At 41.0% G+C, this 19,612-nt stretch overlaps 1 protein-coding gene across 1 annotated transcript in view; it reads right to left on the reverse strand.

The window, feature by feature from the left end:
- Window positions 1–19,612, reverse strand: part of LOC308145875 (voltage-gated delayed rectifier potassium channel KCNH4-like) — a gene marked incomplete at both ends in the record, with an annotated part of 36,392 nt that overhangs the window by 14,057 nt on the left and 2,723 nt on the right. The window contains 4 exons of the mRNA XM_080517466.1: window positions 663–903; window positions 9,641–9,768; window positions 10,223–10,354; window positions 12,669–12,902. Of these exons, the coding sequence (XP_080373592.1) occupies window positions 663–903; window positions 9,641–9,768; window positions 10,223–10,354; window positions 12,669–12,902 (735 nt within the window). The remainder of the gene's footprint in view (window positions 1–662; window positions 904–9,640; window positions 9,769–10,222; window positions 10,355–12,668; window positions 12,903–19,612) is intronic.

Consider the following 19,612-nt stretch of genomic DNA (forward strand, 5'->3'; position numbering starts at 1 on the left):
GTATTTGTGAACGTTTAAGTACAATTTTCAACTGTTTTGCATCAGATTTTAGTTGTTTCACCCTGCATTCATTATATCCAAGACTGGTTTAACGATTTTGACTCTTTTTACAGCAGTTTTGAATGTTGTATTTTCCATTTGGCTTTTTTCTTCAATCTTTTCTTTTTTTTTGTTTTAGTTATTGTGCCTTTTGTCAAAACTATGAAGAAAATTCAAAGTTGAATTTGGAGTAAGTTGTAGTGTGCAAAAGAAAACACTAATACCTGAGCTGAGAAATAAGTGACACAGCAGCTAATCAAAGACGTACATATCACATTAGTCTGAAAAGAAACAAGCTGCATTCACGAGTTGAGAGCAGATTTGCCAAAGTGAAACATGAATAGGATCTACAAATAGGAGAAATAATTTCTGGACATTTCACTGTATTTTATATTAATGAAAATAGAATGATGATGTTTTTTTTTCTTTAAACTTTTTTCAGGTGTGTGAAGAGATGTTTATTTGAATACAACATCCCTGCATTAATTGTTATTAATTGTTATGGTCTCTGCACAGTGTGGCTATAAAAACAATAAGTGCAAGGAAATGTCAGTCAATAGGAACCGAGATGATGGTGAAGCCACATTGAAAACACTTCAATAACAGTTTCTGTCCACGCCCACCGATAATGAAGAGCAACTCCACCGCGATGTCGCTGATGAAGGTGGAGCGTGCGGCTTTGATGATGTCGTCATGCGACGTGAAGCTTATGCTGTAGGGCACGGTGACGGCCACATAGAAGGTGGCCAGCAGGATGAGCCAGTCCCACAGGGCCTTGGACACGCTGTAGTGGAGCAGGATGAAGCGCGACTTGTGCACCGCTGCCACCTTGTACTCTGGTATCGACGGCTTGTCAACGATGCTCTGTGAGAGGAGAAAAAAGAACGACACGGCCTCTTAGACTTTAACCTCAAGTTGATAATTACCTGCAAAAAAAGCTGCATAAACATAGAACTTGATAAACAGATGCTCATAAAGAAAAAATGACGATGGAAATATAGAATCAGATGGACATAGCAGAGCCAAGATTTTTTTTTTTTTTTTTTTCACCGACACGGACAATATAAACGTCGGCGTCCTCTGCTGATTAGTTATCATGGTTCAGTGCGGCCAGTTATCTCCCCTTGACAGCCTCCTATTGACTGTGATAGGCCTTTCTAATGGCCGTGCAGCAACAATACAAAATGACAGTGATATAACTGTGGTCAGTGAGGGGGAAACTTAGGCTTATAACTACATTAACACTTGTTGATTTCATATGAAGCATGACCTTCGCTTGACTTTCACCCCCCCTCTGAAGGCAATTAGTGTATTCAGCGGCAGCGGTAAGAAAACTAAAAGAACGACAACGTTGAACATCCAAACACTATGATTGCTGCAATCTGACCTGATTCATTGTACTCTTCTCATTTTTAGTGAGAAAAATTCAATTGTAAAACGTATGAATTGCTATTGCCGATGAAGTGTGGAGTCCATTTTGCACATAATGAGACTGCGGCTCTCCAAATGGGGCCATGCACTTGCCACATAATAGCCTTAACCATGTTTATGGAGACAGGTGGAGAAGCTATTACATTTGACAAGGGGCAAGATGGAAACAGAAAGAAGAGATAAATGAGCAGTAATCCGTCTCAGAACAATGTGGCCACAGTGGAAACAGGTGAGCCCAGAAACAAGAAGCTGTGTATGAAGTCTTAACCCGGGATTTTCTGAAGCTGCCTGCAATTTCAGGGAAATTGGCCCATTCCTTTTTCAGTAATTGGGAAATAACCATCAGCCCATTCTTGTACCTGAAGGAGCCGTACAAGCGAGATGACACAGTCAAATGTTTGAACGCAGAAATGTAAGATGTCGAAACTGTTCCAAGTAAAATATATTGTGATTCTTTCATGGTGGAGGCTTCGAGGAAGTTTTGATGGAGCCCAGGGCTTAAGAAAACCACTGTCCAATTTCTAGAATAAAACTCTCAGTGACTGTCAACAACAGCTGTGGCCACTTTTTAATGACAGTTCAAGCAGCATCAGCAAAAGCCGGACTGTTTGTTCTTCTTGTTTTTGCCTTATGTCACAGAGGTCACGCTGCCCATCTGACCTGTGACACTCGGAGCTGCCAGCCAAACATGTCCGCGTGATTAGAAAAGAAAAGCCTTTGCACTGCAGGGACAGGGGGGAATACATGTCGCACAGCCACAGCTGGTATTCACACTTCATCAACTCAGAGCTGACTGTTTCGACTACATCTCCCAGCATGCTTTGGGCTTCGCTGTTCATGAGGGGCAGTTCCAGATGAGGAAAGACAGATGCATGGCGCAACATGTGACCACCAACGTCCCAGCAGTTATGGTGATGTTTCGATTGTGCCGTTCATGACCATTTTTCCACTACTGCGATGAGCCATTACAAACCAATAAAAAAAAACCCAACAACATGTAGGATGAAATCAACACCAATGATGGACAAAAAATATAAATTGTAGATTTCTCAGGATTTTAATGGCAGGATCTTGACCATATTATCCGTCTACTTCCATAATTGAACTTTTTAGCTGAACTTTTTCCTACATTTGTTTCTTTCCCAAAGGCATCAGTTGTTTATGTGGACAACATTGTATTTGTTGTTTTTGTGGACTGAAGTGGCCCAGAGAGCGACATTGCACAGTCAAATTGATTCTGTTATTTTCAAAAAGACTTTCCTGGTTAAAATGGTTAACAAGGCTACAAATTCCTAGAACAGCTAAAAACCAGGGGTAAAAAAAGGGATAAAATGGCTAAAATTGAGAACATGATGAGAAAAAAAAGGTCAAAATCAAATTGGCTAAAACAATCAAACCAGCTGAATCAGAGAAATCAGGCTAAAAAAAGTTAAATTCCTGAATTGTAGTCATGAAACATCATGAATGTACGTTTAGCAAAACTACATTAATGTGTTTAGAAGCGGTTGTGATATTTTATGATTAAAAAGTGTTTTGTGGCTCCAGAAGGATTTTATTTGGTGGAAAGCAACAGATCATTTCATTACACATGGAAATATGCTTATAATTGGAGTCACATCCGGAATGCATTTATACTGATCCATGTATTAGGATGTTTGTATAACAGTGAATAATCCAAGAGTACATTACTACATTGATATTTATATTAAAGCTGCATTGCAAGGATTTTTTTTTATTTTTTCAGTTTTCATAATTTTGGAATAGAGAGTAGGATCAAATACAATTTTCTTAAAATCTGCTCCTTTTCAAGCAGTTTATTTGTGTATGTATGTTTAATGACTTACTGTATGTATCACTTCACAACTGCTTTTAACATGTTTTAAATCAAGACAATATTGCAAGTTTCTACCTTTGCACTTAGTCTTGAAACAACGGTACACAAAATGCTGCAGATACAACTCGCACCTGTTAACAACGCCTTACCTCCTACTGCTTCTCTATTTTTATTTTTATTTGTAGCTCTAGTCCTTTTTCAACATCTATAAGCATGTCCACGTGTGTTTTTTTGTGTTCTTTAAAGAAAGGTATAACTCCCATCTTGTCTTTCTTGGCAGGCAGGCCACTGGACCACAAATAGAGAAGCAGCCAGTGTGGAGGCAGAGGAGGACGTTGTTAGCTAACCGCTCAGACAGCCGAGAAGTAAAACAGAATGGGAAATACATAATAATAGCCGTGGAAGTGGAGGCTCGCCCGCCTTAATAAAACTGCCAAAGCGAGAGTTAAATGAAACTCAGCAGGAGCGCAAAGTAGCGATTGGCAAAGGTCCACTTTACAGTCATCCTGTCAAGTGAACAACCAGAAGAATAACCGATATTTGACGACTTCTGTTTTCTTAGTGAAAGTTTCATGCTCACACGCCTCCAGTAACAATTCCCAACAGATGTTGATAAGTCTTGAATAGAGCACAGTGATATCGAGGATACATGGATCTATATGATGTGTTTCAAAGTAACTTTAATCCCTTTGAAAGAAATGTATTTCATTTCCCCTGAGTCGACAAAAATGAGGTATTTTGACCGCACGCCAACTCGCACCCTACTGTTATGATATAATAACAACTGTGATCTCATAGGAGCAATATGTTATAAACCCACAGGGACTAGAAGACACCCAGCTAACTATACAGCAAAGAAATGTAACTGTTGTTATGGAGGTCGGCTCAATATTGGAGCTGCGCTTGGAAGTAAAGAGAGAAGTGAAGAGATAAATTAAGAAGTTGGAAATGGGGGAAGTGACAGCATGGGGGAGACAGCAGGATGAAGCAGGAGAGTGATGAGGTTAGAGTGACAGATGGAGGAAGAGACAGAGGAGGGAGAGAAAGAGAGAGCGAGAGAGAGAGAGAGAGAGAGAGAGAGAGAGAGAGAGAGAGAGAGAGAGAGAGAGAGAGAGAGGTGAAGCTGATATCATTGGGCAAACATAAGGTTTGAAGGTTTGAAGGAGACATGGAAGAAAATCAGAGTTAAAGCTAAAAACATTTATGTATTTTAAAATACAAATATATTCACCACACCCTTTTCAATATCATGTATTATAGTTTCTGATGGTATTTGTATTGGTATTTATTCTGTATTGTGGGGGAGAAAAAGTACAATTGAAGACAGTGATATTTATCAATCCCTGAGGTATAAATGTTCCCATGCTCAGTTGTCAGTTAATTCTTTTTTCTTTTAACATTATTTCAACATTGTCAGTTATCATAATAGAGCAATGTTTATTTTTAAGCTTTTCCCCAGCAGATTACATAAAAACATCTTCAGAATTAAAATCATAATTAATCTCGTTCCGCACTCCCTGTTCACATTACTGTACAGTTTGAGATTTATTAGATTTTTATATTACAACAATCAACTTGAATCACAATATTTAGAAACAATTACAATTTCAGGGGGCCTCATAAAGCCACCATGGAGGCTTTTCTTAAACTTGCTTCAATTTAAAGTTTCCTGGTGAATAATTTTGCAATATTGCTAATTACTCCCCAAACAGGAATTTGCTCTCACGGCTGTGATGAATAATGAATTTCATACATTTGCGAGAGAAGTGTTGACACCTATGATTTATTTAGTGAGGGAGCGAGTTTCAACTACTTCTAAGAGTATTAAACCAAAAATGTAAAGACATGTGCATCATAAATAACGAACTGTTGCGCCAAATGATTGTTTATTCTTTGTGAGCTATGACAAAATTGCATGTGAATCCTAACTTATATAACCATATTAAAACATTACACAATCTTTATTACTGAGCAATGTCCATGTTTAATGGTTAAAAAAAACAACAACAAATATACTGAATAATCCCCTCCTGAATAACTATGCTATAAGCTCTCTTACTATTTAGCTTGCAGTTCCAGTGGCTTTGGATTGAATTGCATTATAATAATAGATTGTTCTCATAGCTGCTGCAATAACAGAATATCAGAAATGCCTTTCAACATAATGGACTCCAGTCCACCACCTCCACCACCTCCACCACCTCCACCACCTCCACCACCCACTGCAACCTCAATAACAAGCAGGCAGAAGAAACGCTGCCTTTTCAACAGTGGCAACAGCATGAATTGATAAACTAAGCCTTTTAAAGGTAAAACAATATTGCAGAGTTGTTGTGCTCGATTGCATTATTTACTGCAGTTAATAAATTGTCCTCAGATTGTTTGCATTGAGTACTTTTAAAGAAATCCACTAAAAGGCCTTAAGTGTAAGTTCTATTAATTTATCTTATTCATATAAGATGTGACACTCAAACGCCACATATATAGCAGAGACCTTCACCTTCAGCTCTAATCAGAGGCCACATAAATTCCTCTTTGATTTACATAATGACCTCTTTACAATGACTTCAAATTTATATCTTTGGTTTGTGCAAAAAATGTGCATGTAATAGGAACAATTTCACAATTGTTAGAACTAACATTTGCAAAAGCTTGGAGCTATTCAAACTGCATGTTTTGGGTTTTTTTTTGGTTTTTTTTATCCACAAACTTACTTTCTTTGATGCTACTGGGATTTTGCAGAGAGCTGCAGCTTTCACAGCAGGATCTTGCCTTAATTGCTGGTCCAGTTCTAGTTGTCAGTGTTGCCTTGTGATCATTTGAAAACAGTGCAACCTCTCAGGAAAGTAATTACGTTTATTTTACACAAAAAAAAAAATTGTTATTGTTTCCTTTTTCCTTTTTTAGAATCAACAATGTCGTACAGGAGTCGACCCTTGAGCAGGGTGGTTAAGTTTGACACCCCTTACTTTTGGCCACCTCATTGTGTCTCATGCATTGCGAGGTTAAAATATAAAATTTCTGTCAGATGTTTTGTAATTTCCAACTGGCTCTTTTTATATATAGCATTCACATTAATTCTAACTGCTTCTGCTATCCCTGGTGGCTCAAACAAAGACTCAATATAATCTGACGGAATGGCAGGTTGATGGAGCATATTTCAAAAGAGGAGGAGAAGAATAAAGAAATTATACTTTTGGAAATTATTTGCTGCATTTAACCCATCGAATACATAGTCCTTGCTCAGAGCTTCAACCAGCTAACTAACTAACTCCCTAACTTGAAGGCCACCAGAGTCTATTTAATCACATAATCATGACACAACATAAACAGTCGTACAAAATATGTTCACATTGATAAGAAATGGCCTGAGCACGAACTGAATGCTAAGATCTGAGGAAAAGCCTCTGAATCCAAGCAAACAATACATTTCATGTTGAGCCTGCTGCATATTATTATTATTATTCCCTCGAATGTCATCCTCCAGCAGACTGCAGTGCATCTGTTTAACACTGGTGACTTGTTGAGAGGCAAAGGTTTTTTTTTGTGTTTTTTTTTAAGTCTTTGATAGGAATGGAAGACACGGTCCAATGAGCTGCCAGCGGATCAGAGAAACAAAACAACCCCTCAAATATATTTGATTTGTATGCTATCCAGTTGATGTTTTCGTTTTGTGTCAGAAACTTGCAGTCGTATACATTTTAATGAGCCACTTTATCCCAAGCTCCTGAGAAATCACTATTTACGGTCACCCTGCATGTTATCAACACAGGTTACAAAAAAAATAAAATAAAGTGCGAGTGCTGTTTTGTGTGTGATTTCGGTCTAATAAATGCTCGATAATGATTTCCTTCTTACTCCGGTCACTGATGTGCTACTTGTTCTACCTAACATTTTGTTTTCTTGGTTTCTCTTTCGCCTTTTGTGTTATTGATTCTTTCTTAGCTTATTTTTTTTCCTTTAAAAAGATTCTCTCAGCACTGTTTACTTTGCCACATATTCTAATATAAACAAGTCTGATTTGTTGAACAGTTTTAAGTGGTTACTGTGGCGGTAGAGGAGGCGCAGTGCGATAGTGGAGGTTATGGAAAAGTGGAAAGAGAGAGAGCAGGCAGCAAACTCATTAAGTCTGATTGTTGAATTTCATATTCCCACATTATGTGTGAGGGCGACAGGGAAACAGTGTAAAAACACCGTCTCATGCTGAGAGAGTGCCGCCATAAAATCTGAATGATGAATACGCTGCATCTAATTCTGGGTGTGTTGATGTTTTGCATATGTCTCCCCTGCTCTCCTCGGAAGGGGCAAGTCATCACGCAGCGTCTGCCTTTGCTGATTAAGTGCGAATGTTTATGTGAAAGTGCATGCGCGATACAACACACGTCGGCGTGGCGCGCGCATGCATGGCGCCAGCGAGCGCTGCCATCTGTATGTAGGTGGGATTGTGAAGCGGGGCAGCAGGAGCAGCAGCAGCAGCAGCAGCAGGTTGGGCAGACAGGAGGGATGGGCAGCACACTTATTCCCCGCGAAGGCGTCTGCAGGCCGGGTCTGAGAGCTGCAGCACAGCTTACGACTCTGAAAATGTCGAGAAAATGCAGGCCAGCTGAATACGGCAGGTTGTTGTTCCAGTTGTTGCCCCAGTTCCGATGTGTTGTGAATTTGAAAATATGTTTAACAGCTGGACTTGGCCGACTGTGGGTCCAATTTATTCATTACAGTGATATGATGATGGGCTAATCGGAACATGCCTTACATGATAATAGTCTACTATGCTGCTCCTCTTTATACCACAGGTGGCCACATTAATGCAGCACTTGGTAAGTTTGCACTCTGGATGAAGAGGATTTGGCTGCTCTGAGGTTATGAGCCAAATGAAGCCAAAAACAAAGCACTTTTTAGAATCTATGCCAGGCCTAGGAATCTGCCCAATGCTTTAAATTGAAGGCTTGTTCTTTTATATGTTGGTGAGGGAGGCTGCGTCCACCAGCTTGGCTTTACTGTAAGGTTTTGGATATCAAGAGATTGTTGGAAGAGGGGGTCTGCAGTGCTTCTTCGAAGCAATACTGGGACTCCAGGAAAAAAAAACATGTTGAGATCCACCTTTCAAGAACTTATTTGTCTTTAAAAATTAGATACGTTTGAAAACGTGTGCTGCTGAATTGTGATGCTTTACCAGCCTACTCAGTTTTAGTATGAAGATGAAAAGTGCTTTAGTGTTTTGTGCTCAACAGGTGAAAATGCCATTAGAGCATGTCCTAACCCTTCTCTCTCTTTTTATATTTATCAATGACTTTCAAATGTGAGAGGCCAGACTCAACCACTGCTACCGCATAGGTTTTTGTCGTTCCAGTTTCTTCTCTTTTCCTTTTTTTTTTGTCACCTCAGAACATTTCTGACTTGCTTTCCCCTCTTGAGTCACATTGTGAAGGGCAGGTCTGACTCCAGACTCAGTTGGTAACTAAGCCTCTGCAGGGAAAAAGCGGGATTAAACTCAAAATGGTGCACCGCAAGAAAATCTGCTCCCATTTGAATTAGAGTGCAACGTGGGGGCGTATTCTCATGAATAACATTGCTTGGAGTAAAGCGCAACTTCATGACTTGAAATAAGACGGGCGACAACGAAGCAGCCCAGAGCTGGGGTCCATTACACCACAACAAATAGCCTCTCCGGGGGCACTTGAGACACACTTAGGAAAGGGACAGAGTCAATCACATGAGCCCAGTGACAAACTTATCTGAAAAGGGCTGGATATTGAATGTTTGTAGTGGATATTAAATATTTCACAATCCACTCAGACCTTGTTCCTACAGTGTGAGTGATAAACAGTCAAGCATTGGACAGAGCAGCTGAGGTAAAAACAATATGTGTGAAGGTACTGAAGACATAACAAACAAAACTTCTTCAGGTTTGGTGTTTGGATAATGACATTGATGCATCCAGCTGCTCCTTCAGCTAATGACAGGTCACCAGCAGAGTTGAGGAAATTGTGCTTCCAAGCGACCACTCAGAGACATTCCTATTTGACCGTTTAAACCCTCAAAAAACAACAGCATGCATGCAGAAGACGCTACAGCAAGAGCAAGATTAGAAACAAACCAAGAGACTTAAAATAGTAAAGCCATGTGATTATTATTGTTAGTATGATAAGCCTGGGACTCTAAATTAAAACTCTTGCATTATTGTTTCCCTAAAATAATAATAATAAAAAAAAAAACATCTAATAATCTAAACTCATGGATGAGTGGAAGTCAATCCAAAGGGTTCTTCCATAGGGGTTTATCTGAGAATGAAAGCACATCCAACCCAGCGAGAAGCACAAGTCGAGATAAACTCACTCCCCCCAGGTTGACCTCTCCTTTGCCTCCTCTGGAGAACTGGCTGGTCAGCTGGTACAACATGTTGCGCCCTCGTTTCCTGGCCTCACTGAAGTGGGAGCTGCTCTTCCTCCGGCGCCTCTTGTCTTCTGAAACTGACACAGTCACTCCGATCAGCACATGGTTGCAAGCTTCATTGACAATAAGTTTGTAATCAGATTAAGACAAAGGACGCTTAAAGAAATCATCAAGTTTGACAGTTTTGTTTTTCTTTTTGCCGAAACGTACTTGACTTCGACATGCATTAGAACCAAAGTGACAGGCCATTCCCCCTGACATAGTGCTCAAGTATTTCTGGAAGACTGTGTTCAGGTTCCACCTCAAGACACATGGCTGCTTAAATCAAACTCCCCATAGTCTGAGTTCAATGAACAAATGCCAGCCCAAAGAAAACTGCTTAGCGGGATGTGACAGTGATGAACAAGAGCACATGGAGAAAATGAAAGCTGGGGGCCAGAGGACAGCCTCCTTGTAAATCATCTTGAAAGTAAGCAAATAATGAGGTTTTTCTTTTCCTTTATGTAAACCGGGCTTGTGTCTTACCGTCCTTCCTGTTGTTGTGGAGGCCCTTTCCGTAGGTTTCGCTGAGGTCCTTGAACGAGAAGAGGAAGAGGACCATCTCGCCCTTTTCGTTCTTTATGGGCACGATGTCGAGTAAACACCAGAAAGCCACACCTGGAACGAAACCAGCAACGCTCAGCCACTGGATAGTTTTCTCTCCCAGCTGAAGGTTGAAGTCATGTATACAGAGAGGATCATTCTTTTTTTCATGAAGAAGATTTTATTATCTCAAATAATCAGCAGGATGAGATAAACCAACACAGCACGCAGGTCCCAGGTTAAAGTCAGGGCTGGGCTTCGGGGCCTTTCTGCAAAAAGTTTGCATGTTCTATCTGTGCATGCTCAGTTTTGGGGTCTTTCAGCCTGGCTAAAACCACAAGATGGTGCATTGAGTCACTGAAAGAGCCAGCAGTGGAATACAGTAGGTGACATCTTGGCTAGTACAAATAGATTTAGTCTCCAATCTAAGCGGGTACACAGCATTTACCCACTGGAAAAAAAAAAGCTGGAAAACTGCACCAATCAAAGAAGAACCAAATTTGTGGAAGTCAGCCTGGTCATAAACAAACAAACAAAAAAAGCCCACAAAAGCTGAGAGAGGGATTTTGTGTGTGTGTGTTGACTGGATTGTGTGCTTGCTTGTACTTTCAGTACCATTCAGTGACTCTTCATGGCAGCTCGTCTTGTATTGCCACGTCAGCAAGGGAACATGAGAAACCAAGGACTGAAGCATTAACCTTCCAGTTAGTGGGGACCTGCCGTACCACCTGAGCCACAGTCTGCTTGGTTGTCTGTTTGTCTTAGTAGTCACCGTTTGTCTCGTCCGTGTTTTGCATCTCCTTGCAATTGATGTGGGAACGTTTGGTCGACCTTCCAAGATCAGATGTCTGTCAGAGATGTAAGATTAGAACTGTCACCCGGATTGCCTCTGGTCTGGACTGTGCAGGGGCAATCAATTACAGCCATCCTTGCATAGCCGCCCCCTCTGGCCCCACCTCCATCAACGTATCTCCATAATGACTGCCGTTTTTCATGCCAGGGCCTTTGATTTCACAGCTCTCGCCATGTCTCAACTGTAAAGGTGTAGCGCATAGCCTTTCTAAAAATATAACCCAAATTAGATCTGGATCCTGTTCTGGACGATTGTGTGCAAAGTGAAAGAGCAAGCAAGGGGTTTTGGATATAACAAGTCAGAGACAATCAGCACCATAGATCCAAGACCTTACCATAACCCAGTATGCTCATTATCGACTCTGCTGAAACCGGGCTCTGTCTCCAAACAGATGTTTCACGTCTGCTATAGTGTCCCTAGTGAGCATGTGTGTGTGAGTAAGCCGTCGATGAGGGAAGAGGAGAGGGAAAACAATAAAGATAGTGGTCTTCCAGTGCAAAATTTGTGTTTGCGTTGCAAGGTGCCATAATGTTGCTGTAAAAAAAAAAAAAAACATATTAAAAGGAGATGAGAAGAAAAGGGATTTCACTGTCGTCTCATTCGGCAACCCATCAGCATAATTAGCAGTTCTAACACTGTGGGGCTGCAGGTTTGAGTTTCTCTTCAATAAACATAATCCCACGTGCCAATCAGAGAGGCTTAAACAGCCTCATGCATGACATCATATTTTCAGCACAAGACTTTGCCCGGAGGATTAACCAGACGTTAAGAGGAGAGAAGTAAATTCAAGATAGTATGTAAAGTACTTTGTACTTCCTGAAGAAAACATAATTAGCTTATACAGAGATGCTTGTTATTGTGGGAATGAAGCTTCAACCTGCTGCCGTCAAGCACCACTCACAATTACAGTGAACAAATCACATGAACAACCAACTGATTGTCACCTCAGCTGATTGTCTTGTTATAACAAATAAGGCTTAGCAAGTGCTATCTCAAAAAGGAAGGACGAACTACAGTTCTGAAAGGTTGCATTTAAAACTCTGCATTAATCATTTCATTACACCATCAGCTTTTGATCTTTTAATATGACGGTGATCTCCGTGACACTCAAGCAAATTAAAATCTCATAATGTAAATGTCATCAAGGCCGGTTGGAGTGTGAGGTGGACGTCCCCCGACGGAGTCTGGGGATGGCGGTGTCACCTTTACTAAAATTACTTTTTCCATGTGATTGTTTTGAAAAGAATTATGATTAAAATAATTAAGTTATATTCATCAAATTTCTAAAAAGATGTTATGGAGAAAGATTTTAAGACTTACTAGATATTTGAAATAAATGTACATCACTACTGCTGTGAACAATAATGTCACACGATTTCAAAAGCATCAGGGAGCCGGGAGTTAAAACCACCTGTGATGTTACCCAATGAACAGATTTGACCAGACTGCAATTTGACGTCAAGTCCCGCATAAATCACTCGAATTTTCAAACAAGCAGGCTCTTCTGCCCGGTGACCTCTCCGCCGTTGCACTCACCGTCCTTCTTGTAGAAGTGGACCTCGGCCTGGTACTCCTCTCGGCCCTCCAGAGCCTTTTCCATCTGCTGGGCCACATGCTCGCTGGTGTCCGCGCCGTACAGGAAGTGGCAGCTGCAGTTCTTCTGCATCACTTCAGTCCTGGTGAATCCAGTGAGCTCGCAGAAGCCATCCGAGCAGTAGACGATAGGGTAGCCGCGGTGGCCCTGACCGTTACCCAGCAGGAAATTACTGTCTGAACGGGGGAAAACGACAAAATAAAAGAGGTGTTAGAAGTAGATGTGGATTTTTTTTTTTTTTTTTTTCTGGCATCAAGCTTTCGCCTGTCTGAAATGCGAGCGAACAGAACCAGCCAGGTGCCCACATTTGGTTCTTGGCACCACACGCCACAGTTAAAGTGTGTTCAGGACTTTAAACTACTGTTGCAGCAGTTCAAAGTGAAAACATCAATCCGATTTGGATGAACTCATTTGGGAGCTAAACTAATTTACCCAGGCAATCATGTCCAGGTTTCTAAAGCGAGCTATGTTGTTGCCGGTGAGTCAGGATAGTTGTGAGCAGTTGAAAGAATTGTGCTGCAGGTGGTGAGATATACAGCAGCTGACTGGGGGTATTAAAAAGAGCACAAAGGTTACTGATTGATTTTCACGTTACCCTGGGTTCATATAATTGGATGATGTGACCCTTTGAATTTTTAAACTGATTGAATCATAAAAGGGATGAGAAAAATAAAGGAAAATGAGTAAGAGGGAAAATAAACAAACATATAAGACATTATGAGAAAAGCGATTTAGTGATAAGTGTAAGCGGATGAATGAAAATATATCCCATTCATATATACGTTAAGGTAAAAAAAAAAAATTCTAAATATTCCTACATTATTAATCCCATTTGTATGAATACATATTTATAGGATGCAGAGGTGCAGCCAGAGTACGGTGCTTGAAGGGGGTTAAGGGCCTCTTGCTCCTGAACCCACAGTGGTGAGACGTCAGTTGAGGGATTCAAACCTGCAAACTCCTGATTCCCAAGTCCACTTCTCTACCCTCTCGGCCACCAAAACCCCCAGGTATGGTGTGATATTAGACTTTACATATGACTCATATGTTATGAGGAATTAAACACCGTGAGCACCAAAACATATTTGCTCCGCAGAGTTTCGTCCTGCTTTCAGCACCACGGACAGTTCTCGCTACCGCTCCGCGTGTTCTTGCTGTGTTTTCCTCCGCCGTGTCTGCAGGACATGAAAACAGCGCCGGCCTCCTGTTCCAACATCTCGCTCCAGTAACTCAGCCCTTGCAGACATTTGTTCAGCGTACCTGCATATATTAATCCTGGTGATAGGTACAGCTTGACGTCACATGTTCCCCCAGCTGGTAGGAGCATGTGACCTTGATAAGCAGAAGCAGGCTTTTGCTGCAGAGTGGGTTTTCTTTGTTAGATGAACGTTTTGGCTTCTCTGTGAAGAACAACTGTTTACCACTTTTACAGTTTCTTAAAACATTTTTTAATAATAATTAAAAACAAAAAAGTTTACAACGTTTGCAGCGTTCAGGGAATTGCTTGTGGCTTCAACTATTTGAGGCGTTTGAAAGATGTTTCTCGCCACAGGGTGTGTTGATCTGTGAGTGCACAAGTGACAAGAGGATCATTGTTTATTTTTATCTCGTATCAGCAGGTTTGCCTGTCCAAGCTGCCCCCTGCCTTTTGCCCCCATGTAGTGTGGGATTGGCTCCAGCTCCCGGTGACCCAGGTCTGAATGGCACAGGTAGAAACGGAAGGATGGCAGAGGGATTTGTGGGTTTGGCAAAGTTTGCATTTATACCAAAAACAGACAAAAGATTGAAGACTCTCAGTTTTAGTTGTCTTATTCATTTTCGGATTTTTGCTAAATTGTCTACATTCACACGTAGAGCTGTCTGACTGTTATAGCAGGATGAGTATTAGTTATTGTTGTGGGAACGTGATGAGCGTCACCAGAATCACCTGGGTTCTCTTTTATTATTTAGCAGAATACAAAAGATAATTACTCGGAGATCTTATTATTACTGCATATGTAATTCAACTGGCCCACTACTTAAACATCACTGCATGTAAGATGATAAAAGAGCCCTACTTGATCTAGTCATAGGATTAGATGTGATTACAGATTTTAAGGAATACTAATCCACATCTTGTAAGTTTTTTTTTTCCTTTAGCTTCAGTCACAACAGGGATCAAACTTTGGAATAAAAATAACTAGCTTCTCTCTGCTTCTTAACTGAAACCATCAAACTCAAGATTTTCTGAATGCCAACGAAGACAGACAGAGCGGTGTGAATTCTCCCGACTCCGCTGAGAGCCAGCCTATGAAGGAGGAGTATTAAACAGCTGCTACCGCACTTTTCACAATCCAACACTTTAATTGGCCAGACTGAGCAGAAAGCAGTCCATAGGGGACGTCTTTTCTGAGCGGTGACAACCTTTCTTGGGTGTGCAGTGAGCAGCGACTAAACTGCCACCGTGGAATTAAAGCAAGAGACAGGCATTAGTCTGATCCATCAACGGGGAGAGGACTTTTTAAGCCTATAGCTTGCTTCAGTTGCAGCTCTCTACACTTCAACAGGGAAAGTGTGATATTTCAGCACTGCAGTGAGCTGCAAGTCTTTGGTGACATGGGGGGGAGTCCTATGTATTCATTATTATTCTATATGAGGCTTTTCACAAAGTCACATCTCTCCAAGCAAAATATTCTGCTTGAAAAAAAAAAAAGAAATGCCTTCTCAGGCACTGGCTAAATGCAAATCCTCCATCGAAATGAAAAAAAAAAAAAGAGTTTTCCCTGTTCTGTGTCTCCCTAAAACCCAAACTTTGTGAACTCGCAAGTGTTAAATCGTCGATGAGCATCCGGTAATCCGTCCATTTGAATACCGTAGGTCAGAGGGCAGGACTTTCTAATGATGCATTCACACTGATGAGCCGTGAACGAAAAACTTTTATGCCGAGTTTGGAGGAACAGCAAAGTTTGGTGTCTTGACACTGTGGATTTGACCAGTAACCAAAATCATCTGTGCATTTCAGACACATCTTTATTTAAGTTGGAAACTCTGAAACTTTGAGAGATTTGCCCTCGGAGAGCTGCAGGGGTGAGCTCTAAAACTCAGAAATGATGCAACTTTTTCACTCATATAGTTCCCTCTACTTGCATTTTATGGTTTGTTTTAAAAAAAAATTTGGGGGGGGGTGAAAAATATTCCTGAGACAAAGCCTAAATTTATTAAAAGGTTTGCAAATTATTGCCCCTATTTGACACATTATATTTATGAGAGAACATCCCTGAAGTAAGGTTTGAATTTTTTCCAAATTGTGGTTGCAGAATGACACTGCTGATCTTCAGTGATGTGATGATGTTACAATGAACACAGGCTTGTCCGCCCTCACAGTCACTCAGTGTTTATCCGCCCACTTCTGCACACAATTCTGGCCCAAACCTCACAACTTGCAGTTTTAGAACATCACAAGTTTAGGACTTTGATGTTATTTGACTCGTGTGGAGTGTTTTTAGCCATATATTATGGTGTCTTTACTGGAAGTGGACAAATTCCAAACTTGTGGTTTATGCTTTAAAAAGTGTTTGTGCAGTTGTGGTTAAAGATACAGACTTTCAATGCATAATTTTACTTGTTTTGTCTATGGATGAAAAGTCTCTTATTTGTCATTTATATGCTGTTGTTTGTGTGAATGCCTTGTTGGAAACTTACACAATAAGGAAGTGGCAATTCTTTAAGGAGAACACAATATTATATGCGATTATATGTAACATTTTTTGTTGGCAATCATGTTTATATTTAAAAATCCGATAAGATTTTAAGATAATTTTTCCGTACAAATCATATTGTTGCGATCAGCCCCCCTAAAATGATAGACAATCTTGTACCACCATATATCTGTGGTCTGCCATGCACAATGTGTCCTCTGCCCACGCTGTCCTCCAGTCATACTTTAAAGACGGTATATGATCCATGACAGCATCTACCTCTTATTACTGTTGGGAAGAAAAAAATCCCCCCCAAAATGGATAAAGCAGAAAAGAAAATGGATAGATTGTTGTTGGTTTTTCCAAAAGTTGGATGCCATCATTGATAATACTTTCATGATTGTAAAGTAAATGTGAGATTACAGCTGACAGTTTATTAACTTGGTATAAAGATGATGAGAAGGATTATTCTATCAGGCTTAAAGGAGGCATTGACTGCCTGGTTATGTTTAAAAATAAGTAAATAAACAAAATGCTATTCTCTGAATGTACCAGAGAACAGACTTACATTTTACTTTTCTGTTGCTTACAAAGTAAACGGAACTGCCTACCTGCTCTTTCCAGCTACACAAATATTTACTGTGCGGATATAAAAGTGTTCTCAGCTTTTTTCCTAGATATATATTTTCTAAGATGTGGCTTAGAAAACTAAAAAAGCGAGGGGAAAAACCCCCCCCCAGCACTCAGGGCATTCCTTTATTTACTTGAGCCTCACACTGCTGCATACTTATTTCTTCACTAATAACTTTGTAAACAAGCAATCCAGAAACCACTTCATAAACAGTTTATTTGAGGATGTGTGTGCGTGTGAGTGTGACAATGCCTCAATTCTTGGGCTGTAATCCTCTCAGGGATATTGCTTCGAATGGCCGCTCAGCTGCACCAGCTTCCTTAATTACACATCTGTGCTGACTCGCTACAACTGTAATCTGACATGATGACGCTATGTGCTACGGCGAGGAGCAAGCCACCCGCGTCGCGTCAACGCCGTACGAGTCCCTCGGTGTATAAAAGACAGATGAAGCTCTTGAGGCTCGGCCACTTCCTCAGCAGTTAATTAACATCCAGTAGCATGTAATTACTTATTGGGGCAGATGGGTGAGAGCACAAGGGGGAGTGGACTTCCAGGGCTCAAAGGTCACTGGTCCAGTAAAGAGGCACGAGGGGAAATCATCAGCCACTTGTTGCCTGCTCTCATATCAATGATAACAAGAGTTCAACGAGAAAAATAACATCCATGTGCATGGTTTTGGTAACTGAAGTAGCAGCGTTGTTGGGCTCTAAATCCTGCAAAAATCCTCCAGAACGACTGCGTTCATACAGCAGCCTTCATCCCCAGAACAGTGTAAAGTGCTTTACAAAGCCTCACACCCACTCACACCTAAATTCACACACGGGTGGAGGCGGAGCTGCCGTGTGAGGTGCAGACCTGCACATTTGAGGCAGATTTATTTCAGTGTCTTGCTCAAAAACACCAACACACTCAGTGCAACCAGGGAATTCAACCACTGACCTCACAATAAACCGAGCAGCCACTGTATCTGAGTATTGTTTTTTGTTTTTTTTCTCCCCCCCAAATCAAATGCACAGATCAGACTTTGCCACACAGAGAACCGACCGTCGGGGGGGAAAAAAAACAACTCGCTTCAGCAATCTGGCTTCTGTCTGGAGTGTGTTGGTGCTCATCAGCGAGGTAACAATGAGCTCAATAAGGTTCAGTCTGACAGTCATCACCCGTCTACCCCCTTTGGTTCTTTGCTTGCCTTTTCACAGAAAAGTATTTCGGGAGAAAATAAACCCGTTTCTTATCTTGGCCTGCAGCTGCCCCGTGGTTACGCTGCCCCACAGGGCGAGCTGCGCTGTCAATGTGAAGACGCTGTCGGTGAGATCGTGTAAGGAAGCTGGGACGAACGCGCAGCCACACGGCGAAGGGGTTCATGCCAGCAGGATACTGGAAGCGCTGGTTTTTTTCAGTGCCAACACACATCCACTCTCCTAATGTGCCCTGCAGCAAGACACGACTTCAGAGGTGACGCTCGGCAAAGTCACCCCGACTCACGACCTTCGACAATTTACCTCCGGGGATCGGAAGGCGATTGTCACAAGACACATGCGATTCCACGTCATCAGTTAACGCAATGCAACACACAAAGCCGCGAGCCACTGTGGGCAACAACAAACACACACAGAAGCACGCTGAACACATTTCCTTTGGGGAAACGGGCCTGCTGACTGTGCTGCGAGCCTCATATTGTGTGTGTGTGTGTGTGTGTGTGTGTGTGTGTGTGTGTGTGTGTGTGTGTGTGTGTGTGTGTGTGTGTGTGTGTGTGTGTGTGTGTGTGTGTGTGTGTGTGTGTGTGTGTGTGTGTCAAAGGTTATTGACTTAACCTTTTCTGACATTTTGCATCCAGTGGGGAGAGTGTATACATTTAGTCTGCATAATTTTTCTCCATCCAGAATCTTTTATATTTAAAAAAAGAAAGAAGAAAAAAAAAAAGCTTTCTGTGCGACAAATGTTTGTAAGGTCAAACAAAACAAGCAAAAATCACCCTGAAACTTCCCGATGGCATAAAGATCCACAGTTTAAAGCTTCCCAAAGGATTACGACTGTAAAACTGACTTTACGATTTCAAACTCAAAATTATGTATTATTTTGACCCCCAGTGTAAAATGTTTTGCTCATGGCCACAGTTTAGCAGAGGAGGTTTGAGTAATTGTGAAATTATTGTATATATTATTTAATAGTCAGTGTAGGAGAGGGATAAACTGGATCATTTTGGACATCGACGAAGTGGCTGCTCAGTGAGGAGTCAAATTGTCTTTAGTTTTGTTGATTGAAAGGCATTTTCATTTATTTAGCCAAGTAAAAGACAAAACAAGAAGCCTTTGCACAATTTTCCATTTGCTCACTGTGTATTAGTCAGACTGAATACGTCTTCTACTGAGTAATCTGAAATAAAGGGAAATAAATATCTGCAAAAACTAATTTGACCTCAAATTAGCATCCTCAACAAACTGTTTTGGATGCACGTGAGGGGAAAACAAAATTCCTTCACAATCACACTATTATCACAATACCAACAGAAACCTATTTAACAAATACACATTGAATCAGAGGTTTATTTTTTGCACACTTGTCTGAATTAATT

This window comes from Blennius ocellaris (genome assembly GCF_963422515.1).
Source record: "Blennius ocellaris genome assembly, chromosome: 21".
NCBI classification, from domain to species: Eukaryota; Metazoa; Chordata; class Actinopteri; order Blenniiformes; family Blenniidae; genus Blennius; species Blennius ocellaris.